Source organism: Gossypium hirsutum, chromosome A13, assembly GCF_007990345.1.
Source record: "Gossypium hirsutum isolate 1008001.06 chromosome A13, Gossypium_hirsutum_v2.1, whole genome shotgun sequence".
Classification (NCBI taxonomy): Eukaryota; Viridiplantae; Streptophyta; class Magnoliopsida; order Malvales; family Malvaceae; genus Gossypium; species Gossypium hirsutum.
This window is the reverse complement of record NC_053436.1, coordinates 109,866,762-109,881,200: the sequence shown is the minus strand read 5'-3', so window position 1 is coordinate 109,881,200 and position 14,439 is coordinate 109,866,762. Positions and strand designations below refer to the sequence as shown.

General features: G+C 30.1%; 1 protein-coding gene across 1 annotated transcript; it reads right to left on the bottom strand.

Moving 5' to 3' along the window:
- Nucleotides 1-3,313: 3,313 nt before the first annotated feature.
- On the bottom strand, nt 3,314-12,287 carry LOC121203564 (actin-related protein 4). The gene is made up of 20 exons (XM_041085847.1): nt 12,020-12,287; nt 11,805-11,896; nt 11,527-11,682; nt 11,261-11,415; nt 11,098-11,158; nt 10,974-11,023; nt 10,334-10,388; nt 9,602-9,679; nt 9,460-9,513; nt 8,485-8,538; nt 8,344-8,404; nt 8,099-8,150; nt 7,758-7,824; nt 6,897-6,959; nt 6,741-6,803; nt 6,451-6,513; nt 5,622-5,686; nt 4,695-4,763; nt 3,721-3,801; nt 3,314-3,632 (listed from the first exon to the last, which is right to left on the bottom strand). Exons 1-19 carry the CDS (start codon nt 12,030-12,032, stop codon nt 3,756-3,758), a joined length of 1,317 nt encoding a protein of 438 aa, XP_040941781.1. The 5' UTR covers nt 12,033-12,287; the 3' UTR covers nt 3,314-3,632; nt 3,721-3,755.
- Between the last annotated feature and the right edge of the window lie 2,152 nt (nt 12,288-14,439).

Genomic DNA, 14,439 nt, shown 5'->3' with positions numbered 1-14,439 from the left:
TAATATCAATCAGGTCCTTTTATTATTAAAACTGTTAAATGAAATGTCAAATCTTATATGATATAATTTAAATAAAAATTTAAAAAAATATATTCCCAAATAACTTTTAAAAGTTAAAACTAAAAAAAATAATAAAAAAAAGAGTAAATGATAAAGCTTCTTTGAAAGTTTTGAAAATTTTAATACCAAAATTTTTAAAGAAATGTAATTTATAAATGTTGAGAGTTAAAGTTATTATTATCTCAATTTTAAAAATTGTCACGGTTAATGAACCAATAGCTATTATTAAATTAAATTATAAATTTCATTATATTTTAATATAATTATATGTTAAATAATGTATTTTCAACCAGGGGCGAAGCCAGAACAAATTTTTAGTTGGAGCCAGATAAAATTTTAATTTTTTATAGTTTATATCTTTATAATTTGTAAATGATTAAATCAATTTTTTATAATTTTAGGGAGAGCCAAAGTATAATTTTACCTTTACTAATTTAAAATTTTTAAAAATTTTAAAGACCAAAAGAACAAATTTACATTTTAGGGAGGGCCAGGGCCCATGCCAGCCCCCCTGGCTTTGCCTCTGTTTTCAACTAATATATTTCATTTTTTAAATTACAAGTTCAGCTACATTACAATTACAAAGAATATATTCTAATAATCATGATATAGTCAAACTTAGATTAAAATAAAATTATACAAGACTCAATATGATGAGATGTAAATCAAAATAAATATAAATATAAAAAAGACTATACATAATTAATAAGAACGAGACTCGAACCTAAACCTTTAAAATTCTTAAGATCTTAATTTTACTATTAAACTAAGACATTAACCTGAGTTTGGATAATTACAAAATTTTATCTTGTAAATTAAAAATCGAATTCAATAATAATCAAATCAAATTTAACAAAACTGGTGAAAGTTGTCAATTTTCTTGTGGGTAATTTGGGAGTATGATTTTTAACTTAATTGTGAAACTATTTATATCTAAATATATCAATTCAGTCTCTATTATTATAGGGATCTTACAATTTAGTCCTTTACTATTAAATGAAACAATTTAATGAGAATTTTGTAACTTTTTTAAGTTGAGTGATCAAAACTTAAATACACTAATAATTTAGTGACTTCGGGTGTAGTTTACAAATTTCTTAAAATAAGAAAAAAAATCAAAACTCATTGCAACTACAAACAAGAACCAAAATAAGATTGTACATAAACTAAAATAAATATGGACAAAAAACTCAACGTAATTTATATAAAGTAAGACTTAAATTAGGAATCTTAAAATTCTTGAGACATTAACCTGAGTTCAATAATTACAAAATTTTACCTCGTAAATTGAAAATCGAGTCAAATCAAATATATTTAAGTAATAATCAAACCAAGTATAATAGAATAGAGGTTAAAATTTTTCATAAATCCTTATACTCTTCACAAATTTGAAAAATAATCATACTTATATTTAAAATTTCAAAATTTAGATCCAGCTATTAAGACTGTTAATTTTTTATTAAATTAATTGGTGTGACATTTGAAATTAAAAAAAATTACTTAGTAGTAATGTAACTAAAAAAATGACGTTGTAATGAACTTGAATTTAACAAAATAATTTTATCAGTTTTAACAATTGAACCTAAATTCTAAAATTTAAAAAAATAGATAAATTAAATTTCTGAATCTAAAAATATTAAATTTATAAATTCTCAATTTTTGGCTTCTTTAATTTTTTTTTTCATTTTTGCAAAAATATTACCTTCTCTTGTCTCTAATCCTTTTTAAAGTAAATGGGAAAGAAAGTGAAAGTTGCCAATTTTCTTGTGGGTCACATAGGAGTTTTGGTTTTAATTGTAAAACTGATTATATTTAACTGTATCAATTTAGTCTTTATTATTATAGGCATGTTATCAAATAAGTCCTCTATTGTTATAATTTAGTTCCTGTATTATTAAAAAATATTATAAGACCAAATTTTAATAAAACCAACATTCATCTTTTAAAGTAATTCTATAGCATTTCGTATATTTTTATATGATTAATATTTTAACGATCTAAACGTCATATTTCATACATATCACACATATCAATTTTGATGTAAATAAAAATATTTTAACCCGTTATTTTATGTAAAAAACTATCATAACATTCAATAAAATATTAATATATACAATATTTTAAATTGATATCATAAAGACAACGGATCAATTAAAAATTTAAATGTTTAATAAGTACAAGTATATTAATAAATTTAATATATATAATTATATTTTAACGATTAAATCATTAAAATATTAATCATGTAAAAATATATAAAAGAATACATTAATATAAATAAAAAATTCCTTTTTAAAAGCTAATATCATTTGAGCTTTATGCTCTGCAAATAAAATATTATTTAATGTTAAACTACGAATCAAAGGATGATCCCCTTAATTTTTTTTAAACAATAAATGTTAATTTTATTCAACTAATTAAAATTAGCCCGATATTTCTAACACAAATTTGCTCCAATAAAAAATTATTTAACCATGCTTTGTCTTATAGGGACAAGTAAAAATATTATAGAGACTTTTGTACTAAAAATTAAATTAGATACTGTCCCATTCACTCAAAAATAGGTAAATCAATTATTGTATGATAGATTAAAGAACAAACAAATGTAATTGAGAGAATAATCAAACAGTTATACGTACCATACAACATGTATTTCATTCTGGCATACCAAAACCAATATTTAATAGTAAAAATGGATAAAAATTTTAAAACAGTAACCCATTTGTTATTTGATAAAAAACACAAACTATTTATCTATTTTAGAGTACAATCTAACTCCTAAAACCAGAGTTACAACATGTAAAAAATTGAATGAGACAATACATTGCCTCCACTTAAGTCATACCATGTACTCAAAATAGTTAAATTGATGTGTTACAATCTTTTCTCAAAATAATGAGTGAATAAAAATCGATTTGATTCAAAAAATTTAATTAAAAAAATCAAATTTTGAATTAAATAGTTAACGTTATTTGGATCAACTCGAATAAAAAAATTAATTTTTTCAGTTTAACTCAAATATGAATTACACAATTCGAATTATTCGAAAATCTAAATAAGAAAAGACAAAACTACGTCATTTTGATAAATATTTCGATTCAATTCAAAAAAAATTAATTTGAGTTCAATTGCTAAAATAAGATTCATCAACTCAAGTAACCCAGAAATTGTTAGACTCCTATTCAAAGTTGTATTCAATCTTTGCTCTACTCCAAATTGCAAAGCACGTGCAAAAACCAAGACCCCCAAAAAATGACATAAACGGCAATCATATTCTTACCAAAGGAGACCTATTAAACAAGGACCAGAAACCGGTTACAAATCAACCTAAACTAGAAGGAAAAAAACCAAATTTTCCAGGTGTCCATGTTATTTGAACTAAGTTCAGATAGAATATGTCAATAAGGCTACACAGAGAATAGGGGCATCTAAGAACAGTAGGATTCAGATAAAAGCTAATAATGCCTTTTCCTTTAATAAAAATATATCCTACATTGACCTACAAGCGATGTCAATCTGAAATTTGTTATAGCACAAATGGGCCTACTTCGGATCCGAAAAAGATCTTGAACCTAAAGATGGAAAAGAACTTATTAGTGAAAATGCAGAAAGAAGAAGTCTTGAGCAAATACTGCGCATTCTATGTATCTTATTTATTACCATGAGGATAAATGCAAAAGCCTGTCATCCTCATCTTAAGGGCATTTTCTTTGTATATATGAAGCTCCATGTTCTTCATACCTGTTACACAAATGCATTTAAAGATTTGAGTAATTTAAGATATACTACTATATTTACTGGTACCGGTCTTGAGAATATCAAGGTTGGGATGATAAGAAAATAATGATAAATATCAAAATTATACATGAACTTTGATACAATTTGCAATGTTGTACATCAACTTTAAATTGATGCATTTATATACATCAAACTTTAATTTTGGTTCAAACTTCACATTTTGCTAAACTTGTTATCTATGTGACACAATTTTCTATTAAGATGCGTCAATTACTAACATGACAGTTTATTATATGTAAATTACAAACAAATAAATTTAAATTATTTCCACCTAGATTTTAAAAAAAAATACACTTGGGAAAAGTATTTCTTATTTCCCTGCAAATCTGTTTTTTTGTTAACCTTTGGTGGAAATAATTTCAATTTATTTGTTTTTTTAAACTAATAAAATGCAATGTCAACAATTTTAACATGATTTAACGGAAAATTGTACCACATAGGTAATGGGGTTGTTGTGGGTCAAGTACTCCTTTCCCTTCCCCTTCCCCTTCTTCAAATTCAGATTTCTCTGATCAACTATAGAAAGATTCATTTTGCATCATTTATTCAATTCTGGTCAGAATCAATGGATTGTGTTGAAGGTTCAAAATCCACTGGGTTAAAAATTTCGATAAATCAATTTTGAAATGCTTTTTTCTATGAAATGTGAAAATTGAACCAAAATTGAAGTTTGATGTATACAAACGCACCAAATTAAAGTTGATGTATAACATTGCAAATTGTATCAAAGTTTATGTATAATTTTGGTATTTATTCCAAAGAAAATAAAATGTGAAACTTGACGATATGCATTGGAACCATGGTAAAGAAAAAAAGAGCAAACATGATTTGCTTACTCTGACTTGGAGAACCACATTTGCTGGAATGAACCAAGAGATGCCAATATACTCCCTCCTATCCAAACACTGTTTACACACATGTTAACAGCATTTAATGATAGCAATAAAAACAAAATTTCTTACTAAAAATTTGCACAAGCAGCTTATGCTAAGATAGGCAACTATAAAAGGTATTTAAGTTGTAGTAATAAGGTGACGAAATGGATTAAATTATGTCTACTTTGGTAAATGTTAATCAATTCACTATGGTTTTTAATCATTCCACTTATAGATGCACAGATTTTACATTTTCTGTTTCCTCTTTGCACGTTCCATTCTCTAGAGATTCTCAATATCTTGACAATAGCTCCCCTTTCCAATATTTCTGCTTTTCCGATTATAGTACGTTGTACCTGCACCACCTAGTTATTCTTTTCTTTTTTCATCAGTTTACCAACTTGGTCTATCCTTTGGGAAGAAATGATATATGCACAGTAATGCACTCAAGTAAAAAAAAATTGGCTTCTTAAAAATGGAATTTTATTCATCTTCCTACTCGCTAAAACCTTCCAATTGCAAGTTGGTTTCTGAGATAAAATCATGCTGACGACAATATACATGTGAGGGTATATACTGGTTCTAGCATTACTAAGGAGTACACAATGACCAGTAAGGTAGAAGTCCCCAAGATTCTAAATTTCTAACATGAGGGACATATAACCTGTATCATGCAATTCAGACTTTCAAAGTATGCTATGGAATAAGCCACAATCATTAGTTAAACACATGGGAGTAAGTTCACACAAATGAAACAATGAACCCTCCAACAAAGACTATTGATGATGGCTAAAAAAATAAAACAAAACTTCTTGAGACTAGAAAAGAATAGAAACTGCAAAGCGAAACAGATAAAACCAAAAAAAGATAGATCAGACTACAACGAACCTGAATCTTCTTTCTGTTGCATTTCCACTTGCCAGTACTTTAACTCTAGCAGCTTGAGGAGATTCCTTGATATTGACAGACAATGACAGTGTTATTTTGCTACCAAAATTTTAAGTTTACCAACATTCAGAAGTACCTCAAATAATCTCTATTGCCAAATTTTAAGTTTATTCTACCAATGCGCAGAGCTAACCTCAAATAATCTCCCTTGTCCATTCATCATGACAACTACTTGTCAATGAAAATTATTTATACAAGTCATTTCAATTTGAGGGCCCAAACAAACTCAAGAGTGAGAATTTGTGTGATTGTACGTACGTGTAAGTGCACTGTACATGTGTTACACAAAGGAGATCTACATCATGATCTATGAAGCACATACAAATGGCAAGCCATTTTATACCAGTTTTTGCAGAAGCAAATATAATAATTATGCTGGATTAGAGCTGACAAAATTGACCCCAACCAAACCTAACCCAAATTTAAAACGATCCAAATCCAAATGACACCAAATATGTGAAATGATCCAATATTTGATTAAGCAAAATCCCACTCTATCCATATACTAGATTTTAAATTTTAAAAATCACCATATCACATAGTAACTGTGCATGGTGTTTGTGCTTCTCTTACAGCAATTAAATGACATTTCAGTTTGGAACTAAAGGCCAAAAAGACCATTGTTAATGAAATTATGATGGTCAGAAATCAAGTTTTCATTGATTATTCAAAACCAAAAAAAAAAATACTAAAACAAAAGAAAATATAAATGCAACATGGAATCAAAGCTTTATGGTCATAATTGAAAAGAAAAAAAAAAAAAAACCACCTCAAGCAAGTCTTTCTCAAGTCGTTCTTTCAACTGTTGCATTGATGCTGTACCACCTGCAAGCTGCAATATAAAGGGATAACAGACGTGGTGATATCAGTGGTGAAAGAATATCTATGAATTAGAAGATAATTCATGTTTAACAATTAGATTATCAAAAACATATATTTCATCCACTCACCATACATGAATAATCTACTAGTTTTGGAATATAATATTCAAAGCAACACAAGTTAAGAAAAATGATCAGAGCACTGGAGAATAGGCATGCTTGGACATAATTGACATACCAATATGCTGCCAAACAGTTCTTTCCGAATGTCCACATCGCATCTATTAATGCTTTCTATGACCTGCAAATATTAGTGAAATGCTTCAGTAATCCTTGTAAAAATAAAAGAAAGAGGTTGATAGTAAAGGCAATGCATGAAAGTAAATGAGCATACCATTTGTGGCAAACCACGAACAGATGAAGAAATCTCAGCAAAATTGTCCATTCCAGGAATAGTCTAATAACATACAGGAAATCAGAAACGATATTGACATACACGCTCAAATTATTATTAATGGAACAGTATAGTTATGCAAGCAAAACAATTAACAAACTACAAAAAAAGGAAAAAACTCCAACAACTTGATTTCCCTATGTTTATGTTACCACCAAGAATTGCAGGTCAGCTAAGATACCAGAAGTAGCCAATTGAAAAGGCAACAATGAATTTAGGGAAAGATGATATTTACAAATCAATAAATTTTAGAAAAACATACACAATGGCCTGTTGATAGCACTTAGAAATAAAACTCCAAGTTTGCAGCAGCAATTCCAGGAACATAACTCCAAGTGGTTTATAACAAAAGCTTCCTAGTGGTTTATAGTTCCCAGAGGAATAAGTATGCTAGACTAACCAAGCGATGGTAAATGACTCCTTTATATTTCATTAATACAAGCATAAGAATTAAAAATCTTACCAATTGAACACAACAGAAAAATTGCAAATTCAGAACCATGTACATCAGAAAAAAACCCAAAAAAAGCACTTTACAAATAGACAAGACAAGAGGTCTTATAGCGGATGCATATATTTTTGGGACAAAAAGATATAACCTTTCTTATAATATACGCATATAACCTTAGTTAATTTAATATTATTTTAAGAGTTCAATTCATACAAGCTAGATATAACCTTTCTTATAATAGCAGGATACTTTAAATGTTTAGTATTAGACAGTTTATATTGGCAGGCACACAAAAAGCATGAAAGTAAACAAATGAGATCAGGGTCCTGCAAAGTCTGAAGGCCACCCACCTGAGCCAAAGGAGGGTTAAACAAAATATCAGGGATCTTGAATCTATCAGCGCCAATTTCAATTGTCCTGAAATAACATGATAGAAAATGCAGGATCATTAACATTAGTAATAATAGAAACTGAGATCCAAAGGCAATTTTGCTGTGCAGCTAAAAAGGGTTAGACAATGGATTGTTACTACAAGTTGTCTGGTAAACGCATGGTGTTATAATGCAAAAAAAGAAGAAGCAAGTAGCAAGTAGAGCTGTGTATCACTCAACTCAAGAATGCATAGCAAACAAAGCAAAAGATGACCTGATTATGACAACAAAGCAACGCTAATAAACTTGTAAGAACTTACTGGCCATCAGGAAGCTCATATGGGGTCATTGGGATATTAGAATATGCACTTTCTGTAAAGAAAATGGCAATCATAAAGCTTCAGAATCAAATACAACATCAACAATGTGATTGAAAAGAGATTTTTAAAAAGTATAACATAGGTAATTTTAATAATATGAGCATACATAACATACAAACATAAAATAGGTAGAACAGGAAAAAGTGGCATGACTTTACAAGAAAATAAGACAAATGAATACAAACCATCATAAGGAGTATCTGGAGCTCGACATACACATTCCTTGATATCACTTGCAATTACTCTCTGTTGTAAGAAGATACACATAAGTATTACAGGAACAAACTTGTCTATTTGGAAAGGGGTAATAATGACTAAAGACAGACCTGGGAGTACAACTTGTAAGATTCAGTTGTATGTGGAAAATCAACATCTACAGTCTGAGATTCCCAAAACCATAGTAAAGAGAATTGTCAGAAAGCAATGTAGGTTATATCCTAGAAATTAAGAGGACCAATAAAAAGTGAAACTACTGGAGAAAATTGCAGTTTCAAGAAAACTTTTTACTTTGACAAATCAATTAAATAAGAATGAGACAAGCATCATTGTCCACCATATAGCAACTCTTTTAAAGCTTGTTTTCCTTCTCTTTTGGGATCTAAGTTATAACAATACTCCATATACTCCAATACACTTTCTTTTTTCTCATACCATACGAAAAGATGAGGAAAGCATGTTTTATCAGTGTTTTGTTATATACTACTCCAAACTTGTTAAAATTCAAATTGCTGAAAGACAATATTTTTGTTGTTTTTCAGTTCTCTAGCTTGCATATGTCTACATCACACAGACAGCAGGGAAAGATGCAATCTCCCATTTGCCACAGTCAAGCAGCATCAGGGATTTCAAAACCATATCGAAACTGATCAAAATGTGATGCAGTCCCCAATATTGTTAAGATGGGGGCATTATTGGCAGACAACAAAAATAGTTAGACCCTTTTGACGAGGTGCATTTGGCTAGACACACGCCTAGAACACCTAGGTCCACTTCTTTGTAAGGCAATAGGTGCAGAAAAGGTCAGCCAATTGAAGCTATCTTTAAGTTCTTTTATTTTTATTTTTTTCTTTATTGACTGTACCTTTACTAATAGAAAATGAGATAATATCAAACTCAGTACTTCTTAATGTTTGAGTATTCAATAACAAACACCACAAGGAATCATGCATTTGACTAACAAATAGTGGTCTTCGTACAACAGCAGAAGTTATACTTGGGATGACATGCATGCATGAAATTCGAGAAACTAAAGCAATTAATGACATAGACCTTAAATGGGTTCCAGTGATATTATAAAATACCTGGAAGACCCCTGGTTGTATTTCCTTTCTCTTAAAAGAGTACCTCGGTTTTATCTACAAACACCAGGGACAAAAAATATTTCAACTAAAGCAATGACAAACAACATGGGAATTCTCACCAATTACTTATACCATCACTTACCACGATGCCTTTGCTTTCCAAGCTTTTCATCAAGCAATCGGTAAGAAATTCTCCTCCAATAGGAGAAGAAGACACTGCCTGTTATTGCAAAGAAAAACGAAATAGCAGAGGAAAAGGGAGAAACAAAAAGACAGATCATCAGACTGGCAAAAGTTAGTGAGATATTCTTTTAAAAAAAGTAATCAACCAAATGCTTAAAGTTCTCACAGAAAAAAAAATTATCCAGCAGGAAGTTCATTTTCAAAATAACAAATTCAAATCACTGCAGAATTTTGCTTTCCTGGAAAATAATTACTTAGCATAAGAAAATGAAGAGTACAACAATGAACTGATAAAGCCAAGGTGCATATTCTAGCCTCAGTTATAAGTTTTTTAATAGAAGGAATTTGCAGCTCGACATGGCTGGTAAAGCACCTAATTCCTGTTAAAAAACCTCAAGATAAAAATATTTCCCAAGAAAAGCTCTCCAATAGCTAAGTAAAAATTTTATTCCCTTTCCAGACTAATTCAACATTGAATAATTTTGGAAAAAGGAAATCTGAGCAGCAAAGTATCAACATGGAAGTAACAATATATGTAAATCAAGATGTCATGACCACCAAATCTATTTCTTTATAAGCAATAATTAGACAGTAGCATATAGGTGAAAATCAAGTAAAAGTTTTAAATTAAGTGGAAATCTTTCACTTTCCTAAAGGGAAAAAGATGAGAGAGAGAGAGAAAGAGAAACACCTTTTGAAGAACATAACCATCATGTACTGGGGCAACAGTAGTTGATCCTCCACCACTGAAAGGTTTAACAGTTATATGTAAAGACATGTTAGTAAAAGAAAGCGAGGAAAATTATACCAGTATAGAGAAGTGGAGATACTGCTTCATTTATACGAAAGTAGACATAGGCAACTGATCCATAAATCTCAGATTCTCATAATTCAGAGTCCAAATATGAAAATAAGCAACCTTTCAAGGTTCTCTCACTTTTCTACTGATTAATATTTAAGTTGAATAAGAGTTGTTGTTACTCTTACACGCAACTTCCAGCATTCTATATTCAACCTTTGACAGACTAATATTGACAGCTGGATAAAAGAAGTCCCAAAGGAAAAGAAAATAATGGTAATCTGATGCCAGTAATATCAGTCCGAGTTCAGTATAGTTTCTGTTGGAAGATGGCTATTTCATTTATTTCCTGTTTTGTAATGCGTAATATCAATCCTTGGTTTAAGTGATGGTTTCCAGATTTAGGTTCTGAAGCCCACAGCCTCTCTAGGCTATTTCTGTACCATTCTTTCATCAAATAAACAACCTCAGATTCGACACGGTATTAAAGCCACTCTCTGATTACCTTAAATTTTAAGAATATAAATCAAACCTGTCAACAACAACAGAGGTAGCACGTCCTGAAGCAAAAGATGTAAGAACCTGAAATAGAAAAGAACTGCAATCAATAACCAAAGTTTAAAAATAAGAGTTGGAAATTAGGAAAATAATAATACCGCATTCTTGGCCAAAAACAAAGCAGGAACTTTGTACTTTTCGAACATGAGTTCTGCTGTCCTGTTAGATTTTAACAAGACCAAACATGTTTTCAGATTGGTAAAAGTAAAAAATAAAAAGCAAAGAAAATTGACTAAAGCTTGAGTGCTGCAAAATTCTGACCTCTCCCTCTGTTGTTGAGTGTTGGAAGAAGGCTCAGCAAGTAGCATTGGATGTTCCTTCGGATCAACGAGTAAACAATCCTTTAAAGCATGATCCCATATGCTATCAACAATATCCCAATCAACAACAACCCCATCCTTTAGGGGTGACACCACCTGACGAACGCAAACAGGTCTTAACTAACTAATACAGCAAAAATAGATAAATTGTAAATAAACAAATGAACTAATACGAAAAAAGCAAGCAGCATCAAGCACTTAACCGACCTCCATATGGTCACGACGAAAACCCAAGGCTTGAGAGCCTACATACAACCTGCGTTTTCCCTTGGGTTTGTTGGAATCAACATTATTGTTGTTAGTCTCAGAATCGTTGTTTTCTTTGTCATCATCAGCATCCATTTGATCAATGCACCCCACAACCTTAACAAACAAACAAAAGCAAGCAAAACAAAACAACATGAACATGAGCAATGAAGAACTATGTGGGTAGGTCGAAAAATAACGCAGAAAGTTAGAAAGAATGAAGCTTGGACTTGTCTTACAGAGGGAAATACAGCCTTGGGAGCATCTTCACCGGCATAACCAGCTTTGCAAGTGTGAGACCCTAAATCTATCACTATAGCCGATACTTCATCTGTGCATGTCAATTATTATGTACTGTTACTTAATTTTAACAAAGAGGTAAGCAAATCATCACATTAACCAAGAAAAATAGAAGATGCAAAGCAAAATTAGGCTCAATTTTCGCCCTACTTACCTCCTCCATACATGGCTGCAACTCACAGTCACAGTGAAAGCAAGCGATACAAGCGGGAACAGAAAAGTGTAGAGGAACTGGAAGAGGGAAGAGCGGCAGAGCAGATGTGGTCACCGGTCACGGAGGAGATAGAGTGGCGGCGAAAGTTCGGGCGGCGGCGGCGTGGGAATGAGTTCCTCTATCTTTTCTATGATTGTGATTTGGGCTTTTAGGTTTTGATGATTTTCCAACTCCTTTAGGTTAATTAGGGTTCCTTTTTTGGGCCCTTTTGCAGTTTTATGGCCTATAACGTTTTTATGGAGGTTTTAGGGTTAATTTCACAAAATATCCTCAAATTATGACTTAATTTTTATAATGGTCCATATACGTCAAAACTTTCTCAATAAGTCCTCAATATATTAGAGTTGTATCAATCAAATCCTTCTGTTAACCTAGCCATCAACTTGGACATTAAAGGTACTCTTGATTGAGCGGAAAAAAGAAAAAAATTGTGTGCTTGGTGAGAACGAAAAGTGACAAATTAAATAGTAAAAACGATCATTTTACATCATAATATATAAAACAAATCATTCTAAATTAAAATGATAAGAGAAAAAAATGAGAAAGAGATAAATTAAACATTCAAAATTATGCATTTTTAAAAATATATATTTTATTTTTTCTCGTTTTTCAACTCTAATAAGTCATGAATCGAAAGAAAATTATTTTTTCTTTCAATTTTTTTCATATTTCCACCAAGCAGACCAATAAAAAGAACATTTTATATTTTTTTGCTTTTCTACTATTTTAATTTTTCATCTTTCCATTTTTTTCGATCTTACCGAACAAAGTCTATTAGTTTGGATTTGACATGAACTATTTTTTAAAACAGGTAGGTTAATTTTTAAATAATACATATGTACTCTACTACATAAACAGCTTGTATCTAATGTGTTAATAGCATATAATGCGGCTAAAATTTAAATAGGCTATTTCTTTTCTTTTTCTTTTTTATAGAAAAATGGTTATATTCAACTCATCCACACAATAAATATGAACTAATATTTTCAAAACTGAACCAATGGTAAAATTGAGTCACCGATTCAATTCCAACAATTAGAAAGAAAAAAATTAGGAAAAAATTATAAACACAAACAAATAACAATTTTAATATATATAATTTTTATTTTTTTATGCTGGGTTTTACTGAATTGGGTTTGATTTTATAGGCATAGACTAATAAATTGGACCAAAAAGTCACCAATTTTTTGCTACTTCGACTTATTTTGGTTCTCAGTTCAATGGTAGTTCCAAGTGGTTTATTCAAAACCCAGTTCAATACTCTTATCTAAACTAGTACACTCGCCAATTTGCAATCCAATCGGTCTAGTTCCAACATCGGTGTAAACGTGTTTAAAATTTGATACAATTATTTTAAATATGATCCACATTAAATTTAAACTAACATCAATTCGAGTAACATTTAACACTTAGGTCAATGACTAAATCGATAGAAGGAACTAGTAGTTCAAATATCAGTACTTTGAAAACTCAATTAAAATATTTTGAAATTTAGAGATGTATGAGTAATTAACCTTAATATTTTATAAAATGGAAAACTATTGCACTTTTCATTTAAAAATATCAATGAGTATACTTACCTAATTTCTTTTTCGTTCACTCAGTGTAGCAGTTGCTTTATTTTCCCTTTTTTGGGGACATAAGTTGCTTTGTTTTCTATATGAGTTGAAGATCAATTTTTACAGTCACAAGCATTATGTCCAAGATGACAATAATTTAGGGCTTTAAGACAAATTGGCTTTAAATTAGTTTTATTTATTTATTTATTTATTTTTTGGCATTGAAATTTTTTTCTCTACACTTTAGTATCTGAATTATTATTTTTATCCCAATTTACTTCAAAATAAAAAGTCACCAACAAGAACATGACAGGTAACATATTCTTATTGGACACAACATATTCTTATTGGACACGGATAATTTTTGAGATAAACTGAGACGAAAATAATAGTAATGAAAAGAAAATTTAAGCACTAAAGTAGGAAAACAAGTATAGTTCAAAGTCTAACTTAAGCCTAATTTCAGAAACGAAGCCTGGTATAAGACCAAAACATTTTACCATTTTTATGCAGCTAACTGCTGAAAAGATTTTTTTATATAATAAGACCAAACAAATATGTCTAATGCACAGCAAAAAGGACTTAACCTAACTAATAATGCATTAGTACAATGGCTTTTGCTGCAAATATATAACCACAAAAGGGAAAAGTGTCTTAGGTTTATGATTTACCTCAAAAAGGAAAAACAATTGAAGGCATTATTACCACAAAACTCCATTGAATCCCACTATATAATTTCAAGAGGAGTGTCTTATAATGTGATTCAGAACAATATATACATATTAGTATTACAACCAAGTC

Coding starts and splice junctions, on each gene's coding strand:
- LOC121203564 (XM_041085847.1), bottom strand. Junction 6,514..6,740: donor AACTGTTTGGCAGCATATTG/GTATGTCAATTA, acceptor TTTATATTGCAG/CTTGCAGGTGGTACAGCATC. Junction 5,687..6,450: donor TTGAGAAAGACTTGCTTGAG/GTGGTTTTTTTT, acceptor GTCAATATCAAG/GAATCTCCTCAAGCTGCTAG.